Consider the following 21,303-nt stretch of genomic DNA (forward strand, 5'->3'; position numbering starts at 1 on the left):
CAAAGAGTTTGTGCGTGACGCGTGATTTAGCGCAAAGTTTATACGTGACAAGTGAATTTTACACAAAGTCAAAGTAAGGCGAGGCTTTCGTGACACGCTAATTGCTATTTAAAGTATACGTTACATGTGAATTTTTGTGAAATTTGTACGTGAAACGGGATCAGGGGCCTGCTTCTCGAAGGACCCGGTAACTTAACGGGCCCGTAAAGCTGTTCTGATTTCATTCAAGATGGCGGTTTCAAAAGTTTTGAAAACTTTACAATGACGCTGTAACACTATCAGCTAAAGAAACCAAATGGACTGTTTAGGGAGCCACAGCCTTCTTTTCTGTTCTTAAATTTTGAATTTAGAATATGGCTTCGGGCCTGATAAGTTACCGGAACTTTCGACAAACGACCCCCAGGCTCTCTTCCCCTTCCACCCCATCCCACCCCCCCCCCACCCCTTTGCTGTCCTCAAATGATAGACAGGTTCATTTTCTCAAAGATGAATTAAAATGTTGTCAATTTTGACGTGTTCCTTGACAGTGAGAGTACACTCTGATCACTTTTATTTACCAATATTAATTCGAAGAGAGAAACAGACGACGGGGAATAACAGCTGGCACGTTTCTTGACCACCTTAAATAATTGCATTTTCAATTTTTAGCTTTAACGTACAATAACTCGAAGCCAACTGACTTTCTTTCATGAGGAAGACATGATGTTTCCGTGCGACCTAGCCCGGAGCGTTTCAACTTACACTGAACTTTACAATTCATGCAATTGACCAGGTTCGTTGGATACAGCAACATAACAATTAATAAGCATAATTCGCGGCGGCTCTCGCATTTATAATGAACTCTGGTTCTAGAAATAGCTGACGTTCAAATGTCGTTGGATGGTGTTAATTAATGCGCGGTCTCGATGTTTGCGATGAAAAAAAGTCGTATAGGCTTCGTGTCTAACCATATGTGTACTGGATTTGACTGAAGCTCGGTCTCTGGGAAGGAGCTGCGAGATTTTTACATAACAAAACACTCGATCAGGAGCGTACTCATCACAGATGGATTTTCTGTCCCAGATAAACCACCTCTTTCGGTAAGAATATTGGAAAATATCCGTTAAATTATCTCAATCCGAATGTGCGAGCAATACCAGTTTGTTGTACAGCGATTACATTCGGTACTAAGCTATAAGCAGAAAACCTGTTGCCGGCGTTTTCCGGCCTTTAATTTTTACAGACAACACTGCTAACAGAATCGATCACCGAGGGAGACGTTCAGTGTCGCCAATGCTTAATGAAAAAGAAATTTCCCTCTGTGACACTTGTGGTCACACTTCTTCGACGCTCGCACCATGGCTATTTCGATCTCAACGAACCTTCTAAGCAAATCTACTTCAACTTTCCCTTAAAAGACATGTTATCAACAAGCGCTGTGTTTACTTTCGACTGATCGTTTCTTCAGTTACTTTTCGAAAGGTGAGGAAATGGCGTCGTCACCTAGAGAAATTAGCTCGAACTTGTTGCATCTGTAGCCTTCGCGAAATAAAGTGATGGGAATAAATTTAAATTCAAGATTTAAGCTTCATAAAAACAAACGATCTTGGTGATATCTGTTGGAATTGTACCCGGTTAAACCCAGTTATTGTCTTGAAAATTCGCTCACAAGATCATTCTCTAACCTCTCTTTTCTATATATACATGAACCTTCTCTGGTTCATGTTTATATATAATAAAACAGAAGATACAGGTAACTAACTTTTTTTGTCATGCGCTGGCGAAACACATTATCCCACGTTTTTATGCATGTTTTCATGGAAGTCGTACTTGATTGCAAAGAAATTCGCACTTGTCAACGTTTATGTTAATATTTATAGAACAACTGAATCTATTGGTTTCCGTGGGATGGGTTTTTGTAATTTGCTCTATTTCTCGGGAATTTAGGACCGTGTTTCGCCTTCGTGTTTTCGTCATACGTTTGCGATTTAGCCCCAAGGCTTTCTGACCTGTTTAAAACGCATTTCAATGTCTTATAGGACCCTTAAAGAGATGTGGAAACTATACTACTCTATCTCATCGCAAACTTTATAGAATAGGTCGAAGAAACTATCTTTTAAAATATGTTGTTTTTTTCATTTAGTGTCCTTTCGCTACAGCTGCTTTCAAAGTCAGTACTTTTAAACCCGCCTTATCAGCAACTATTCAACTTCACATAACAAAGTCTTTCCCGTTTGGAATAGCAATTTGATTACTGCCCGAAGAGACAATGTTTTCGAATTGGTGTTGTTTCCTGGGTAACCTGCATATAAATGAATTATAGCGATCACCTAATCACGTTGATCGCTTTGAAAATGTTCCAGGCTGCCTCTGGTGTTTTCATTGTATTTTTTGTATATTTTGGTTTTTGCTTGACCAATTTAGAAAAATTATTCCATTTCTTCTTTTTTTTTTTTGCCATGGCGGTATTGCAACCTTTTGTAGTAACGGAAACATTCTCTGTGAAGGCCGGCTGAAAACACAGTTGTCCCACTTCTCTCGATCTAGATGGAAATAGCAAATTTATAATTTTGTATTCAGGAGTGTCTTATGTTAATAACTCCGGGAAACCTTTGAATACATGATTTCATGACAAGAGATCTAAAGATGCAATCATGATTTATATAGATTATTTCCCCTAGTGATTTTTATTTATTTTTTTACGCAATCGAAGTGGAAATGTGAAACATTTCGTTTTTTCGGATGGTAAGGACTGGAAAATGATTAAAGCCATTATCATCGTTTAAAAGCCATCTGCCGATCAAAGGCTTTATGTAAAACAAGGGTTTAAGTAATTTGATAGAGATATTTAAATAACTCTAAAGGCCAAGAACCTGTTTGTGCAGCTGTTTCATTCATGACTCAGTCATAAACATCGCGACATAATGTCTACTCCCGTAGAAAATTAATACCTTAATGCTGTGAAATTATTAGTACCTCCGGTCATAGATTTCAGTGCTAGTATTGTCAGTTAATGCCTTTCAGATCCTCAACGGTTTAAACACGGCCGATTGCGTGCGACAGTCGGTGCGTGGTATGATCCTCAAAGAAAGGGTAGTCTTAAAACGAAAGATTGTCTATAGAAATGATTGGCGTTTCGAAATCATTAGCGGAAGTCGTCATAAAATAAAGAAAGACTTCCGCTAAGATTTTCGAAACGTCAGTCACTGGGGCCCGTTTCTCGAAAGTCCCGGGAACTAAGCGGGCCTGAAGTCATAACTAATTTTAAATAAGAATCTTAAGGGAGAGTAGTGCTGGTCTTAGCTCAAATGCTAGTTCAATTCGTCTCTTTTCCTGATATTTTAATTTTTTTTTTAACAAACTTTTGATATCCCAGTCTTGTCAGAAAAACAAGGGAAAAAGACGTTTTCAAAATCGGTAACTTCCAAAACTTTCGAGTAAATGACTCAATCCTTTTTCCAGACTGCCGCTGACTCTAATGATCACACCGCGCGATTGATTTACATCGTGCTTATCTTCTAATGCAGGCGTGACATTTCGGAACAAATCCAAAATTTTATAAACGGCGAGTTCGTACCTCCAGAGGATGGAAGATTCGCCGACACTTTGAATCCAAGTACAGGGGAAGTGTTATGCAAATACCCAGTCTCGACTGTGAAGGATGTAGAAAGAGCTATAGACGCCGCCAGGTCTGCATTTTATTCATGGTCTAAAGTATGTAAGGTAAATGATTATTCTTTGTCTCATGACTCTAAAATTATGTATGCAGGTCAGGAGCGTAAGATAAAGCAAAAAATGTACAATTATCACGCGGAATCGAACCCAAGTTCTCCCCTCCTGACATCTGATCGTAAGATATGCGAGTTTTCTTATTTTTTGTGTTTTTAATTGTCCTTTTGACTTTTTTGTGCGGGAAATAGAATGAGAGAGCAAAGATTTTAAATCAAGTGGCGAAGTTATTGGGGAAAAGGTCTGAGGCTTTCATTCGCGCCGAGATTATGGACCAGGGTAGAGCAATCCATGGTGTAAGCAAGGAAGACAACGACATTACCAGAGAGGTTCTCAATATTAAATATTTTACTGCGCAAGCCGTTGCTACTGTGGAATCAGCAACACAATCACAAGGTAAGAAAGTACTTAAGAAATTAAAGAAAGATGTTTTTCGTCTTGTCACGAGCGTGGGAAAAGAAAAAACTTTGAGTCCCCATGAGGAATCGAACCTCAGATTTTCGGATTCCGCGCTCCGATGCTCTACCACTGAGCCACAGAGAATCCACGGTGAGCGAGGTCTATTACGAAGTTCATATGACACGTGTCCTGCATACTGCTAGGATCAGCAATGTCGATAGAGTAATGTTGGTAGATAGAAATTAGAGAGATGGTAAGTTTTGAGCTCGGTAAAGAGGTAAAGAAAGATGTTTTTCGTCTTGTCACGAGCTTGGGACAAAGGAAAAACTCTGAGTCCCCATGAGGAATCGAACCTCAGACCTTCGGATTCCGCGCCCCGACGCTCTACCACTGAGTCACAGAGACTCCACGGTGAGCGAGGTTTACTTAGGAAATTGATGGCAAACTCTTAATGGCAAATAAAATCTACAGTAAAATGTAAACTTACTATGTAACACCACAGATTTCCGGAAAAGTAGTATTTATTGCAGTCTAAAATAGGCCATTTTACAGTTGTATACTTCGTTGCCAAGCCTTTGATTTGGAGTGAAGCTGAAGGTGACCTTGTTGTGATAGCGACCAGTATCTAGTTAGCATGATAACAAAGTAATTTGCATTTGAAAAGCAAGCAAGGTTTGTATCATGAAAAGGTCACTCTTAGCCTCACTCCTGGTCAAAGGTTTGGCAACCAAGCACGCAACTGTAAAATGGACTATTGGAGACAGAGTGTCCTTATGGTTGGTGCCCAGAACTCAGGGTTCACACGTCCAAGTGCGAGACCTGGCTAGGTCAAAACTCAGTTGAAGATTGCACTACTCTGGTTATTTTTCAGGTTCTGTTAGCTATAGTACGCGGTATCCTCTTGGTGTGGTTGGTATAATCACTTCTTGGGCTTCTCCTCTACATTCGATTTTATGGCATGCAATCCCAGCACTGGCCAGCGGCAACTGTGTGGTTATAAAGCCTTCATCTTTGGCTCCTGTTGAAGTCCATTTGCTGGCCAAAACATTCAGCGATGCAGGTAATTGAGACAAGAGAAAGTTCTATAATTAAGACGAAAGATGTTTTTAGCTTAGAACGAGCGTGAAACAAAGTAGAAAAAAGGCGTTCTCCCTGAGGAATCGAGTCCCAGACCCTTGTGGTGGACATTGGTGGACACGAACGGCATTAACGTGGTAGGAGAAGGGGTAATTCCTGCTCTATAACGTTCAATGCTCTCGCGAATCAAGTTTGAAATTAAAGATTTGTCTGAGGCCGGCTGAAGAACTTAATTTATTCGAATTTAATTAAGGAAAGGAAGCAAATTACAAGGTAACAAATGGCATGATATATTTATCCTTTCATTCAGTTATTTACTTGTTTCTTTATCTGTTCAGTCAATATTCGTTTTGTGTACGTAACACTCGATTCCTTGATTTCAGGGATTCCAAGGGGCGTCGTGAACGTAGTCTATGGCAAAGGTGACGTGCTTGGAAGAGCCATGGCTGCGCATCCAACTGTGAAAGCGTTGGCATTGGTAAGATATTTATCGTTAAAAGTTTTTGGATAACTTCATCAAAATAGAAATGAATCTGTCGACTCTTCCAAATATCTAATGCTGATTGTTTCATCGAACCTTCAGATGCAGTACATGTAGTCATGTGTGCTGATATCATATCAGAGAGGCCTAAAAAAACATTGATCAAGATGTTCTTTTGCTGACTAAGGCAATTACAAATATCTTATTAATAATCAGCCGCAGCAAGAAATTAAGAATTTTTTCATGGTTAGCGTGCGTATATCTAGTTATGGATGCACGCGGAAAGTTCGGAGATCACGAAAAATGCGTAAGAGTAGCTCGAGGCGCAGCCGAGAGCAACTCTAGCTTTTTGAGTGCTCTCCAAACTTCCCAAGTACGTTCATAACTCGATATCCGTACAGCTAAAAGCATGAGCAAATTCTTTTATAACAGAGCGACAACAAGGATCTGCGCGAAGAAGCCTCTTATTGAAAATTCTCACATCGCACAAAAAAAGTAAACAAACGTCCTTATTGGCTGGCCAAAAACACGCCACATTTTATCCTTTGGTTTGAGCGAAAACATTTGATCCAGTTAACCGATAACTGTGAATGAAAAGCTTAAATTTACGGGGAAAATGAAGGAAATGAAAGCCAAATGAACTCGTGTCACTAAAAAATGTTTTAAAAGTCAAAGACCCGAAGTTATCAAGGGATTTGATAGTTCAAAATAATGTTTACGCTTCCGACAAATTTGCGAAACGTGTTACTTGTGAGTTTTTTTCGGCTTTATTTTTGTTGCTTGTTGGATCAGGACCGAAAAGGTCAATGCCGATAGAAAAATTGGGCAGTTCTTCGCTGGTTTCTTCCAAACTTCAAAGAGAAGGAAAACTGCACTGCAGCTTAACAGGACGGAAACTCTGAAGCCAGGTTTAAAAAAAAATGCCACGTCATCTTATTTACACACGGGCGTGCGTAAATAAAGATTTTGTTCATAGCGGCTTAATAGGACTTATATAGGGCAAGCACGCGCGCTATGTTATAAGATTTGTTTTAAGAAATGCAGGTATTAATTTCCATTTGAGGAAGAATGTTTTTTACTAGTTGGCTTTTCACTAGTTTCAAGAAGGTCTTCAAGAAAGTTTGTTATATTAAAATTTTAAGACCTCCATCTAATTCGAGAGAAGCGAAGAACCCAGTGTTTTGCCCATTCAATTTTGCGATGCGCGTGTGGGTTAACCTGCGTGGCAGTCCTCATCTTTTCTCCTCGGCCAACGGAGAAGTTTAAGTAACAGGAAGGCGTAGGACTCAATCTAGCCTTCGCTCTTCCAACACGAGATGAAGAGAATACTCCGCAGACTACGTATAGGTCTGGATCCCTGTTCTCTATAACACTGACAATTTTCTTGAGCAAGAAATGTTGACTCTTTTATCGCCTCTTTTCGACTTTCAAGATTCATACTCAGGATATTCCCTACAAGTTGTTTAAAGAAGCTGACAGATATACTGGAAGTTTTCCTTTCTTCATTCGTACACTATTCAATCCGCTTATACGGTTAAAATAGTGATTGACTTGAGAGATATATCACTTTAAGTGCATGTGCATTGACGTTCTTAATGCAGAATAACCGTTAATTTTTCCATCTCTTTAGGCAGGAAGCGAGAGGACTGCATCTGCCATACTTGCTGTAAGTCAGCTTCTTTATACAAAAAAGTTCATGTTTCGCTTAGGAAACTGTCATCCGATGATCGTCTTCGACGACGCTAATTTAGAGGAAGTTCTCCCAGTTGCAATCAGAGGAAGGTAATGAAAATAGCTTTTCTTTTAGTTACACTCCCACATAATCCTGCCTGACTTGTTTATCATTTCAAGTTTTCGCTGTTTGTGAATCAGTCATATGCGCTGAATTTATTACGATCATGCGGCGTCAATCTCGAATAATTTGTGTCGTAGATCCTCTTGGAGTGCTGGTCGCAATCCAAATGTTCCAATCACCATGATAAACAATATTCGGGTTCTGTCGCCCTCAAATACATCAAGGGATGATTAAAGTGGGTTCTAGCCATAATTAAAACTAGGTTGAAATTAGCACCAGCTCAATAGCGTATTGTTTTGTTCCCAGTTTTCTCCGCAACGAGGGTCAAAACGTCCACTCTATCAACCGCATTTTCGTTCACGTATCCATCTTGCAAACATTTACTGAAAGATTCATCAGAGTGGTACAGAGGTTGAAGATTGGCAGTGCACATGAGACAGGGATACAGGTAAAATAACGTCTTTCTCGGCCTCATGTACCTCCTCACAAATCACAGGAAAACACTGAACCTCGAAGAAAATCTTGGCAAGTCAAGCCCACAAATCTTCTTGTTTGCATCCCAGCATTTCATTTACGATTATAGAAGGACTGAAATCTCTCAATCTATTCTGACCATCTTAGATTAAGCGTAAGTGCCGAAGATTGAAAAAATTACAATACTCTATTTCACAAAAAAAGTACCTAAATAAGTTTAAAAAGTCTTAAAGGTAGCGAAGTTACCCACTGTTAGCCAGGCTAACATCCAAATATCCAAATTTAAAATCCAAATAACTAATGTTCAAAGTTCCAAAAGGTCAATTGCAAAATAAACCAACATCGCACCAAATTCAAAATGGCGGTTTATTGATGCCTCACACTACCCTATCACGTGACAATGGCCCGCATTACGTAAATAGTGATAACAGTCTTTTGGTCCTTTTTGCAACATAAAGAATTAATTCCCTTAACCCCTCAAGTCCCAATAGTGACCTAGACAGAATTTCTCCTTACACTATCGGTACGATATGAAGGAGACAAGTAATACGAATAAAGAAAAATATAAATTAGGGAATTATTGGTTGATCCAATTCCAAATTCTTCAAGCTAACATTACATGAATTGTATGATAGACAGTAAGGAGAATTACTAATTAAATCTTGGGAGCTAGGGTCAAGAGCTTAAATAGTGAAAGGGAAACAAGTAATAGTTTGCAAAGATGGAATAAACTAACAGTTAAGATTGATTGAAGAAAAAGACTCCGTGGATTTTAAGTAACCATCCTCAAACATGTAGATTAAGTTCATGAGGATGCAAAAAGTTTATCTTCAACTTACTTTATTGAGAACCTAGTCGTTAAAATCTATCATATACTTTAGGTTGGTCCTTTAATCAGCAAGGAACATCGCCAGAAGATCATAGGTCTTATTCAAGGCGCAGTGAACGATGGAGCAGAGCTTCTGTGGGGCGGGAAAATTCCAAAACTTGACAGCAAGTTAGCCAAAGGTTTCTTCCTGGAGCCCACGGTACTTGGAGGTCAGCATAAATAGCTTTACGTCAATCAGTCAGGAGTATGATAATGGTTTTAAATTCCTACTAACCCCTTAACATTTGATATCTATATGCAGGTTTCCAAAGTTCAACCATTAGTACTATAAACACCCTGGAGGTTCAAGGCCCAGTGGTAAATACTCCTTTTTCTATTGTCAGAAAGTACTACAATTACAATACTTTATTCAAGAGAAGGAAAATAAAAATTGTAAAAAGTATCTCTCGAAAGGGGATATTCTAGAGGTTAACCCTATATAAAAGATTCCCCGAATAAAAAGATCAAAACATTATATACAGATAATTAAAAACTGTTTACCATCATCTCAATCAATATTCATGTAAATCTTTAGTCTGTTACGAAATAAAGTCAATGATCCTGCGTGTACAATATCTTTAGGCAAATTATTCCACATATTAACGATCCGTACAAAAAAAGAAAATTTGTAGCAATTTACGATAGCTATTTTTACGTAGAGCTTATAATTGTGATTGGCTCTAGTTCGATTACATTTAGTAAGTTCAAAAAAGTCCGAAAAATGAAGACTATCTATTTCCAGAACTATCTTGTAGCACTGGATCAGAGATAAAAACTCTCTTCGTTTCTCCAAAGTTTGCCAATTCAGTAGGCGGCAGCGGTCTTCATAGCTCATTTCTCCGCGTTTTTGCTTTAATGCCAACCGAGATGCCCTTCTTTGGACTTTTTCCAAGGATTCGATATCCTTTTTTTGGTAGGGGCTCCAGACGGGGACAGCGTATTTGAGTATAGGTCTTACTAACGACTTAAAGAGGCAGGAAAACGCATAGCGATTATCGTTTCCAAGTGATCGCCTAATTATACCCAACACTTTGTTCGCCTTGTTTACCATGTAGGAAACGTGTTTACCCCAAGATAGATCGTAGTTTATTGTGACCCCTAGGAAACGGATTGTCCATTTATACGATACGTTGTAATCTTATATTTCGACGAGAAGTCAATAGAATCTCTCAGAATAATCGAAGCTTATCATTAATGAGAAAAGAAAGAAATGTAAACAGCAAAACTGATGTAAGTGTTGCCGTTGGTTAGATTACAATGCGTCTCCTACATGGATTATGTCAGACAAAACCTTTAAAAACCAACTCCTGAAGACGCAAGGTTCAGCAAAGTAATTAGCCCAAACACTCTCTTTTATTTCCTTTCAAAGGACAGTTTGATTCTTTCCTTTAAGGAACGAAACATGAAAGACTGATAGCAGTTGTACCAAGAAAACGCGGCAACAAAATAAACTCTCTTGAGTGCTTTGATTTCTTTTTCAGTTTGCGTAAGCTTTTTATAAATTTAACAACCCTCTGTCTCCGTTTCCTTCTATCCCCTCTAATTTTTGTTCGGAATGAAATATATACAGCTTGCTTTTCCCTTAGGTAAGAATCATACCGTTTCGTACTGCAAACGAGGCTATAGTAGGAGCAAACGGAACAATGTATGGCTTATCAGCCTCGGTCTGGTGCAAAGATGTTAAAGTAGCTCACAGTATTGCAGACCAGTTAAATGTCGGGTAAGGCTTTATTACAGAAACTAATTGGCAAATTTATGTTTTCCGCGATCTGTTATTATCATCATTATGGCTTTCATCTTTGATTTTCCCCTAGCCGTTATCTTCGGTGAGATGTAAAGCCATTCTTAGCCACCCTCAATGGGGTGCAGACAGTCACGGGTGAATCTAGAGATTTTATGATCCTCAGTGAGGTGACTCCGTGGAGTCACGTTGGTGAACACCTTACTTACGCACTGGCCCTATGATTTTGTATACGTATGGAGTTTTTAAACCAAAAACTCTTTGTTCTTATTGTAATTTTTTTGCGTTGAAAATCCACCAAAGGACCCACTGACCAGTTTAACTTGATACTTGTTAGTTATCACAATTTGTAAAGTATGAACCGCCCATCATTCTAAACCCATGAAAACAAAGAGTTAAATGAAGATGCCTAGAAGCAAGAAATTGCACATTCCCACAAAAATTTCAACAAAGGATTTCCCGGAAAGGTTTGCAATTTTTTGATCTCATGAGAGAACGTCGTAGACGTAACTTAGTTAAGACCGGCATTTGACAAACTTCGCAATTCGCATTGAAGTCTGCTTCGCAGCGGTTATAGGGTTGTCACGTAACCCACATAGATTTGAAAGGAGTGGCGCGTGACACAGTAAGTATGGGAAATCGTATGAACGCGAGTGCATTTCGTGATTTATGGGCACGAGTGATGTTTTGAAAGTTCTCAAAATTGCACGAGCCGTAGGCGAGTGCAATTTGAGAACTTTCAAAACATCACGAGTGACCATAAATCACGAAATGCACGAGCAGGTTCATACGATTTTTTATTTATCATATTCTCGATTTTTTTATAATTTATAATTTATAATTTTTTTTTTATAATTTGGTGTTCAAATTTGGCGCTTCCCCGGTGTTTCCATGGCAACTTCTCCGTATTGCACTCTATAACCTCTATTGCACTCTATAACCTATTTATGCATTCATCATTGACCAATCAGAAACGCGATATTTTGTTGAGTATATAATAAAAGGCGGATACGAGCAAGAGTACTTATGCATGAGCAGCATTCTCTTTAGAACCTCCTTAAAAGCAGTAGTTAAAAAATAACAATAATTCACAAAAAGCGCGAAGGAGTAGTGGATTGCATGCTGATGTAGTAGAACGTACGTACTTGCCGTTCTGCACCAAATTCTTCTGTTTTACAATGAAGAAAATTTCAATACCTTGCACTCACGTGAACTTATTTGATTTTGTTTTTTTAGCTCTGTATGGATTAACAGCTGGCTTCCAAACGAACCCAACATGCCTCACGAATCCTGGAAGCAGAGTGGACTAGGGCGAACAGGCGGGGCTTACTCCATAGATTTCTATACCGAATTGAAAACTGTTAGCATAACATTTTGAATCACTGCAGCTACATCTCGTCATATCGTGCCAAGTTTTTCGTCATGTTTATTATCAAAAAACATTTCAAATGTTAGGATCGAAAAACCCCTTGAAAAACCTGCCACAAATTTCCGATTTCCTTATCAAGGTAGCGCTTTATATAAAGCAATATTTCTTCTTCCTTTACGTTTGTTTCTGGCAGTTTGATAGAGCAATTTTCAATTACGTGTCGAAAGTATTCCGAGATTGTGTTCGTTTTGCTTAATTTTCACTATGATTGGCTCAGAAAACTCGCGCGATCCTTTCGACCAATCAGATGCAAAACTAAAAACAATCGCGACTTTGTCATTCGCGTTTTTTTTCCCGCGCTTCGAGTTCTCATTGGCTGATAATGATGTAAACCTTTGCTTTGATTGCTCGCTGTGATTATTACCGATCAACTTGGTTTTGTTTTTTTCGACACAGTCAAAAAGTGCTCTATCGGTGCGATCGTGGTTAGTCAACGCTTTTAAAGCGTTAAAAGTTTATTATGTCACTGAAGAAAAGAAAACAGCTGGAAAAATTGATATCATATATCAATTTCAGCAGTGAGATAAAACACAAATTGAATGTAAGCCGAAGTTTAACTTGCCATCTTATCATTAGTTTAAACATGAGCTGTAAGAGATAACTTGATGAAATGATGCTCCTGAAATTTGATGGTATCTTGCTTTGACACGCTGCAGCTGTCATGACGTCTTCTCTTACGTAATCATGTATCTCGAAACACAGACCCAATGCATAACGTGCATGTCTGTCCTTACGTAATCACTCAATGTAGCTTGTACCAAAGAGCCATTGAGAATGAAATCAATGGCTATGGCAGTAAACGCTTCTTAGTTAGTTAGTTTTTCATGCTGTATTTTAATTACCGTAAGCAGGGACCTTTTTTGCAAGGGCCGGAGTTAGATATACCATTCGATTACCACCGAGTACAGCAAAACGAAAATATTCAAAAATGATCCCTTTTGATCATATAGGACCGAAAAAACACACATTTCATGTTCATCACTTGTCCTTGAAGGCACGAGGATACCGTGCGTGATCTCCTCCCTTCATTGTATCCTTAGAATTGCTCAGTCATGACGGTTGACATTTGTTCGAGTAAATCATCCACCGCTTTAAAGTGCTACAGGCTTAGCAAGTTCATATTCGTAGCACGGATGTTTGTGTCAAGTGTTGATTTGACATTTATTACAAGTACTATTGAAATCGTATATTTGCCGGTTCTGCTTTGTGAAACGTTTTTTTAAGTCGCATAGACGAAGAACGTAAATCTGATTCTAAGAAACCCTTCCAGTTTCTCAAATATATTTCTTCAGGGCTGCAAAGCTCAACCTTAAGACTGTTTTTTGCAATTTGACATTTTCTTTTTTTATTCCTAAAAGCGAATTCGTCTGAAGAGGAAATGAATGTGTCAAACTCACATTTCTCAATTCTTTAAAGTTGAGCGGGTAATTTCTAGAATATTTGTCGTTGTAGTCCGGAACAAATTCAGACATTATCCGCGCAAGACCTCGCACGATAATGAAACTTCCGTTAAAGGCTTGTGATTTACTGAGTCTTCTACTGAGCACAGACAAATTTGTTAGAGCATTCGCAGCACAAAGACTACATATTTAGTCCAACTTCCGTGCAATTTAATACCCGTAACATATACATAACATTGAAATTTTTTAAAACGGGAATTGGAGCGTAGCAACACACCAAAGTAAGAGCTCATCTGCCGACAGCATTTTTTTTAGTAAGGTGCCCAATTCTTAGTTGGTTTTCAACTTAAATATCATTGCTTGAAGTGAAAGACCCATACTTCAAAAAACGTTTTTGAATTAAGTAAAGTTGATTGTAGATATTTTCTGACATTTCTTAAAGATAAGTAGACAAACACTTGTCGTTGAATCAGACATTTTTCCTTATTCTTGATGAAATCATTCCGTCATGGGTCTAACTTCTTTCAGTTTTTCATGTACGTTACATGATCACTGTTGTAATGACTTGAATTGATTAGAAGCGCACAGCTTTGATAAAAGTGACTTGTTGACTTAAGCTTAATCATGTTTATAACATCAATTTTAATCTCAAATCCTACATAGCTATTGGTCGAGGGTTCTCTACACTTGACATCTTCATCGTAAAGTTTAGCGACATGCCCATGTTAATTTTAAGCAATATCCGTTTGTTTACAAAATGTAGACATTTACAAAATAAAAGGAATAAAAAAGAAAACAGCGAAAAAAATTGCGTGAGCTTTCACTGGCCTCACGGAACTTTACAAGTACAACCCCCATCACTTCTTTATTTTGTTGTGTGCGGTTTTTTTTTCTCAATTAATTAATTATATAACTATTTTCGATCTATATCAAAACAGTACATTTTTTCAGGAGACTAAAAGCCCAAAAACCGCCGGAGATTGCGACAATTTCTAAGTGTATATTGCGCTTGTTATTCGACCAAGGATGTTCTAAAAATTGTTACGGCTATTGAGGAAGGTTATCCTAATTTTGTTTGTTTCACTGAGTTTCCGCACTCTCTGCCAACAAAGTGAGAGGAAAGAAAGAGTTCCTCTGAGTCAATTGGCATCTTGTCAAGTTGTGACAGCAACAGTCCAATTTCAGTTATTGACCGAGAAGCACCACATTGCGAGGTGTATTAATTTTCCTTTAGTGAAAACCCGTTACGGCTGCATGTTTTTCACGATTGTTGCCATCGAGAACTAAATTGAAATTATCTTTACTAGCGAAGAGAAGGGAAAATCATTCGAAAAGAAGACATATGACAAACTTTTTTGAAAGAAGAAATTAAAAAGACCACATTGAGGGGTCTAAATACGACCTAACAAGAGAGATTTTTTGGAAGTGCTCTCTTCAAAGTCATTTTGCAGATACTAGGAAAGGTGAGTTTTGATCATCTGTGATATCGTTTTTAATGAGGCAAGAAATTTTGCAAATGAGAAATCGAGAGATGAATCTTGTACCGTCGTAAAACAAACATCACTGGTATTATTGAAGAACGAGTGTCAATGCAAACAAGCTATGGATTTTCCCGATCTGCAGGCAAAAGGATTTTCTCGCAAGGTGAAATTTTCTAATTCATTGCGCTCATCACAACCGGCACGATTACATATTGAATTAATAGTTCATATCTTTCCAAAACTGAGCTTTAAAACTACTGAGACGGAACTGCACTTTAAAAAGATGAACATAAAAGATGTTTCCTATTTCTTTGGAAGATGACAATGTTTCTTTTAGATAATTTAAATTGATACTACAGAAACGAAACTTTAATCATTCCTCTAACGTTTATGTACACCGTTTTATCAAAATCGCTTAGCAGTTATTCTTGCCGAAAATGTACACCTTTTTTTCACAGGGCAGATATGTGATTTTATCTTCTTAAAGTGGATGGGGCATCTAAGCCTTCGGTGAGGTAATTTAGGTAATGAATATATGAAAGTCATTACTGCGTAGATCGCTTTTATATTCACGCCTTATTTTGTTATATCATATGTTCTTGGTGTCTTTCCTGGCAGGTAACTTCGAATTGAAATGTTAATTCAGCAGTAAACTCCCGCGTTACATGAAAAATTTATACTGTTCATGTAATTACAAGGGGCTGTGGTTTTATCACTCAGTCACTTTGTTTCAAATGACCTGGCGCGCATGTGATTGTGATGAAAATTGAAAGTGTTAACAATTCCAATTTTGAAGAAACAGCATGCTTAAATGATATGATTTATAAAATAACTTGAAAATAAAATTAGCGCTACTATCATATGTGAAAATCATCCTATCCGTTTAAAACAAGGAAAAAACTGCTCATTAGTCTGCATAAAAGTAGAGACTGAGTAGAGACGAAGTAGAGTGGTAAGAAACTTAAACATGGTCATACAAACGTATTCACCAATCTGTCCCACCAATTTGGGTTAAACAAAGAAAAAAAACAAAAGAAAGCTTAATCATTTCACGATGTCAACTCGAAAGTTTCTTCCCTGGAAAACTGGGGAAAAAAAGGTAGCGGAGTATCACTCTTATGTTTCAAAGAGTAATATTTTGTGTTTTAATAACCGTAGAGAATCTGCTGCGAAAAAAAGGATATCTTAAAAATATGACATTATACCGAAATTTCCTAAAGGCTTAACCCACCGAGTTTTCGTATTACAGTTTTTTTGTGTTGAGAGAGAGTGAGTTTTTTCTATCTCTAAAAGTAACTACTGCTTTAATCAAATTAAGAAAAAACGCGAAGAAACACTGAAAGGTCTTAGTTCTCTGTGGGTTTAGCGGCACAAAAATAAACAGGTTTTTGACCAATCAGAACGCGGGTAAAAGCTCCCTTTTTCCATTGGGACTGTTAGCTTGCTCAGACAGAGTGAGTGAAACAATATCTGCACTGAATCTAAGCGCATGACAAAGATGTTAGAAGAAGGTTATCCTTCTTACCAAAATCTTTTAGGTGTTTTTTATTTTCTCTGCTTTTTTTCCTTCTTTTAATTGTGGTTAATAATTTATCTTTTCTTTCAGAGGTAACGGACCGAACATCCTCCTCTTTGGAGGAGGAAAGAAAAACATCAAAAAACCTGTTTGAAGAGGTAAACACCGCCCCCCGCCCCCCCACCACACACACACACGCCAACCCCCCCCAACCCCTGCCCCACTCCCCACTCCCCACTCCCCACTCCCCACTCCCCACTGCTCTGCTTTTCCCACTTTTAAAGAAAGGCGCATGAATTAAAGCAGTTAGATAATAAATAACTGTATTAAACGTATCGCCGAGTATTTTTACTCATTGTTTGTATTTTTAATCGCCCTGCAGGCTCGTCGAAATACGACACAACTGTTAAAAATACTCAACGATACTACACACCCAAAAGTCTAATAAGATATATTTAACAATTTTTGTGAAGTTTTATATGAAATAATTCATATTTGTACTGCGGTTGTAGATGAAAGTGAAATGTGATCATCGCAGTAAATTTTCCAATTTAAGCAATTGGAAAGAAGAAGCCTGAAAAAAAAAAATCAGGGCTTCAACGGGATTCGAACCCGTGACCTCCGCGATACCGGTGCGATGCTCTACCAACTGAGCTATGAAGCCACACATTGGGAGCGAGGTCAATTTATTGAGTTCATATCTTCCCGTGCAGTGAAATGACGTGAAGTTTTATATGAAATAATTCATATTTGTACTGCGGTTGTAGATGAAAGTGAAATGTGATCATCGCAGTAAATTTTCCAATTTAAGCAATTGGAAAGAAGAAGCCTGAAAAAAATCAGGGCTTCAACGGGATTCGAACCCGTGACCTCCGCGATACCGGTGCGATGCTCTACCAACTGAGCTATGAAGAAAATTTACTGCGATGATCACATTTCACTTTCATCTACAACCGCAGTACAAATATGAATTATTTCATATAAAACTTCACGTCATTTCACTGCACGGGAAGATATGAACTCAATAAATTGACCTCGCTCCCAATGTGTGGCTTCATAGCTCAGTTGGTAGAGCATCGCACTGGTATCGCGGAGGTCACGGGTTCGAATCCCGTTGAAGCCCTGATTTTTTTCAGGCTTCTTCTTTCCAATTGCTTAAATTGGAAAATTTACTGCGATGATCACATTTCACTTTCTTTTAACAATTTTTGTAATACCATGCATATGTAACGGTACTTTGTTTATATATTTTTTTCTTTATTCCAATTCCATTATCAATAAGAGGTAAACTATAGTCCTAAATGTGTTTAAGAACAATGAAAATGAATTACCGACTTTTGAAAGTAATTGAAATTAATTTTGGACATTTCCGATTACCCTAACGGAGAAAAATTGACCGTCAGCGTTATAAGGGCCAACATTTTAACCGTTAGTCGTAAGAGCCTTGACCTCATTGAGACCCCTCTCCCAAACGGCGTCTGGCGGCCGCTTGTTTCCCAGATTCCCAGATTCTCAGATTGTCATATACCTTGGGGCAATAAGATCTGGATGGTAAACAGCCTTTCACAGGCAAACTTTTAAAAATAAGATGTATCCTTTTCATTTCGTTTGAATTAAAACTCTGCACGATCTGTTCATTGATTCAAGCGCATGATGAAAAATCATCGAATTTTTCAATAAATATGTATGACGGAGACATTCAATGACACCCCACTAACTTCAATTAAACTCAAAACATCAACCAACCACAAGAAAGATTTACGTTAGTGTTGCAGTGAGAGCAAATTGACATCAGCAGCTGCATTCAAGGTGTTCAAACTGCATAGTTTTTCTCTTAATTATTTTTTCTGCTACTAGCTGCCATTGCTCGAAGGAAAAGAGGAAATTGATCAGGCGTGGAGAATTATCGAAGAGGTAAGTAATACCATTCAGGATCTCTGAAACCTTCACTTTCATCTAGAAAACAGAATCTTTTCAAAGAAGGTAGAGCTTATGGTGTGCTATGTGAACAAATAGCTTGATTATTTTAAATATCCTTTATTAGCCGTCGATAAATATTAGCAGAAAAGTGGTTTACTAGATTTTTTCCATAAGATTTAAAAGCGTATCGTTGATCTAGTTTTCAAAACGCAGGGAAAAAGATGTTCCTCGCGGCTGGGAAATAATTAGCAACAAATAGGCGATAAACGATGAAAATGAGAAAACGTATCCAGAATCCAATATTACCGCTAAGTTGGATTGGCCAACTGATCATCCGAATAGTCATAGTATGTCAAAACATAGGATTTTTCATTAACACACACTTCAGCAATTCCCGCTTAAAACTGAAACATACGTCATTAGTCATCGATTCAAGAGTTAACTACTTCGTGAGGAGTGAGAAATACCCGTAATTTATTTTAAGGCAGAGGGAAAATTGGTTGCAGAAAAGGGAAATATGGCAGAAAACGCCTAAAAGTGATTAAAATGTTTTTGAAAACAGGGAACAAGAACAGGTCTTTTCAAGTTCGGTTATTCGTAGTGCTAGCTCACATTTCGGAAAAAAGCTTGGCGAGTGTTTATTTTATGGCCTGTTCTTGTTCTACGCTGATTGTCATCTATCTTTTTTCACAAATGTACGCCTTTTCGATCTAGAGTGTTGGGATCAAGGTTGTGAAGACACCAGAGATATTGAAATTAGATGAATCAAGTTAAATTTACTTGGCAACCTTAAGGCCTTTTAAGAGAAACCAGATCAAATTACTAATAAGAAAAAACTATGGAAGTCAATTAGCACCTTGCATGCACTCTAGATGTTATAAAATTTACATTTTGTGATCGTTTTACAAAGCAACGCGATTAGGCTCACAGAAACAAATGACTCCACATTTATTGATGTAATGCACCAGGAAATATATGAGCTCAATAGAATATTGATTCAATGCTCGCTTGGTTGTGAACAACTATAGCATCCTGAAGCACAACATGTTAGAATGTTAACGATAGGTCATATATACATCAGTGAATAATTCATATCTGGTATTCATGCACCATATTAGATAACAACCGTTTCATAATGCTTGCTTTGAAGGCAGACAACAGAATAGCTTGCTTCGCTTTTAGAGTCGCCTAACCCTGCAACCAGGAAGCATTTTGAGTCGCTAGAGTAATATGATTTCCGAATGACACGAGAGGCAAAGTGACAAAGCGCTAACGCTCGAAACGTCACCCTTGGAAACTTCTTACGGTTTCAATTTACATCATCAACTCAGTTAATAATGGCAGATTATCTTAAGATACCCCCAACGATGCAACACCACAGCTTCTCTAGAACTTTTACTTCAGGGCTGGTTTTTGAAAAATTCCTTTTTTTTCGGTATTCTTATGGAAAACTCTTTCAGATAAATATAACCTGTAAATGGCACCCCAATTACTGGTGACAACTAAAATTTGCATTTGCAATAACCATTTTGTTACACCAGATACTCTCCTTGATCGATTAAACAGAACGAGAAAATATTAGCTTGCTCACAGGAAACGCACGTATTCTCATTTAATGCACACACATACACGGCTCAAGGAGGATGGGTATAGTTCAATCACTTTCACTGAGGGTGAAGGCCAAGGTTTGAAATTCTAATGATTTGTTGGTATCATGCTGATTCGAGAATAATACCTTATTTACACCAGCAAAACATGTTTAGTTAAACCGGGTTTAACTGAAAAAAATAGACTTGTGTTGTGGACTGAAGCAGAGTTCATTACTTAAATGATAGCATCTTTTACAGGTCCCCCCCAAAATGATGAAAACTATCACGCTCTCTGCATGGTTGCTGCTTTCCATTCTGTTAATGGGAAAGTGGGCTCACAGTTTGAAGAACTTGTACATTGGTACTTTCTACGGCGTAAACGTGTCTTCAAAAGGTTGGAGCTCCAAGGGTGTTATGCCGGCAGTTCGGATGGCGCTGGACCACGTGAATAGGGACCGGTCCATTTTGGCAGGGTACATTTTACAGGAGGAGTGGAGAGATTCTAAGGTATATTAAACGCCTTCTTAGCCCTAGGACACATGCACTCATAGAAAAGATGGCATAAAAAAGATAGATAGCCGTAAAATGAGGACTGGTGTGTTCAGGGGATCAGGAGCTGTTATCAGCATCAGCTGAGGCTTAAGAGACAATTTGAAATGGTCTTGGACCAAGGCAGGTAGATCAACTGCTTTAATGCCAGTCCATCTGAGAGAAAAAAATCGTGACGTATCATCACAATCAGAAAGTCAGATTTGAAAATGAAAATCCTTGAAGAAAGATCTCTTAAGGTTGTTTCTCTTCCAACGTATGGTATCTGAGAGGCACCGATTTAAGCCTAAGTAAAGCCCGATTTCGGTTCCATTTTAGCCACATAATGTCTATCGATTGTTCATTGATTCAAATAATGAGGGTAGTTTTTTCATATGGGGAGGTTAAGTTTTAAACAAAGGCTTTTTTTTCCGAATGAATGTAAGGTATTTCCTCACTGGAAATGACAGCTACATAAGCAAACGCTCAAGAGTAAGAAGAACCAAGGTTTTCAGGTTCTAATATCCTTTTCTTTTATCTTAAGCTTCTGTTACTAGGAACCTTCACCGGGACAAAAAGAAACAGCCGTTTGTAGAGAGGAGTAGGTTGAGTTAATTGAGTTTTGATGGTATCTTTAACCATTCCTTTGAATTTTGAATTATCAGTGTGACAGTGCTGCCGCCATAAAAGCTATGTTGGATTTAGTGTCCAAGCCCCCTAATAAGATCATGTTCACGGCACCAGGTTGCTCTCCAGCTGCAGAACCCATCGCAGAAGCTGCCCCATTTTGGGGAGCAGTGCAGGTACACATCACGTCTTGAACCACTGACCTCATTTTTTCGGTCAATTATGAAATTCACATTTTGCAATCATGAGGTATAAGAATAAGCTTCAAGG

The 21,303-nt window shown here is 38.2% G+C and overlaps 2 protein-coding genes across 2 annotated transcripts in view; both read left to right on the plus strand.

Annotated features, from left to right (window-relative positions):
• Positions 1–588: 588 nt before the first annotated feature.
• LOC113681134 (2-aminomuconic semialdehyde dehydrogenase) lies at positions 589–13,829 on the plus strand. The gene is made up of 11 exons (XM_027198202.2): positions 589–1,079; positions 3,507–3,702; positions 3,900–4,104; positions 4,979–5,167; positions 5,568–5,662; positions 7,296–7,447; positions 7,767–7,908; positions 8,816–8,972; positions 9,065–9,120; positions 10,389–10,522; positions 11,780–13,829. Exons 1-11 carry the CDS (start codon positions 1,045–1,047, stop codon positions 11,919–11,921), a joined length of 1,503 nt encoding a protein of 500 aa, XP_027054003.2. The 5' UTR covers positions 589–1,044; the 3' UTR covers positions 11,922–13,829.
• A 479-nt stretch (positions 13,830–14,308) lies between these two features.
• LOC113681135 (gamma-aminobutyric acid type B receptor subunit 2) overlaps positions 14,309–21,303 on the plus strand; it is a 15,056-nt gene continuing 8,061 nt past the window's right edge. Inside the window, exons 1-4 of the mRNA XM_089192380.1 lie at positions 14,309–16,527; positions 18,227–18,285; positions 20,140–20,385; positions 21,072–21,220. Of these exons, the coding sequence (XP_089048506.1) occupies positions 20,149–20,385; positions 21,072–21,220 (386 nt within the window). The 5' untranslated portion in view covers positions 14,309–16,527; positions 18,227–18,285; positions 20,140–20,148. The remainder of the gene's footprint in view (positions 16,528–18,226; positions 18,286–20,139; positions 20,386–21,071; positions 21,221–21,303) is intronic.

The sequence above is a fragment of the Pocillopora damicornis genome, chromosome 13, assembly GCF_964200805.1.
Source record: "Pocillopora damicornis chromosome 13, jaPocDami1.2, whole genome shotgun sequence".
NCBI classification, from domain to species: Eukaryota; Metazoa; Cnidaria; class Anthozoa; order Scleractinia; family Pocilloporidae; genus Pocillopora; species Pocillopora damicornis.

Bases quoted from the DNA above. Each gene is read 5' to 3' on its own strand.
- LOC113681134 (XM_027198202.2), top strand. From the start codon at position 1,045: ATGGATTTTCTGTCCCAGATAAACCACCTCTTTCG. The intron at 4,105-4,978 runs GTAAGAAAGTAC...GTTATTTTTCAG, and splicing joins ATCAGCAACACAATCACAAG to GTTCTGTTAGCTATAGTACG. The intron at 10,523-11,779 runs GTAAGGCTTTAT...TTGTTTTTTTAG, and splicing joins GCAGACCAGTTAAATGTCGG to CTCTGTATGGATTAACAGCT.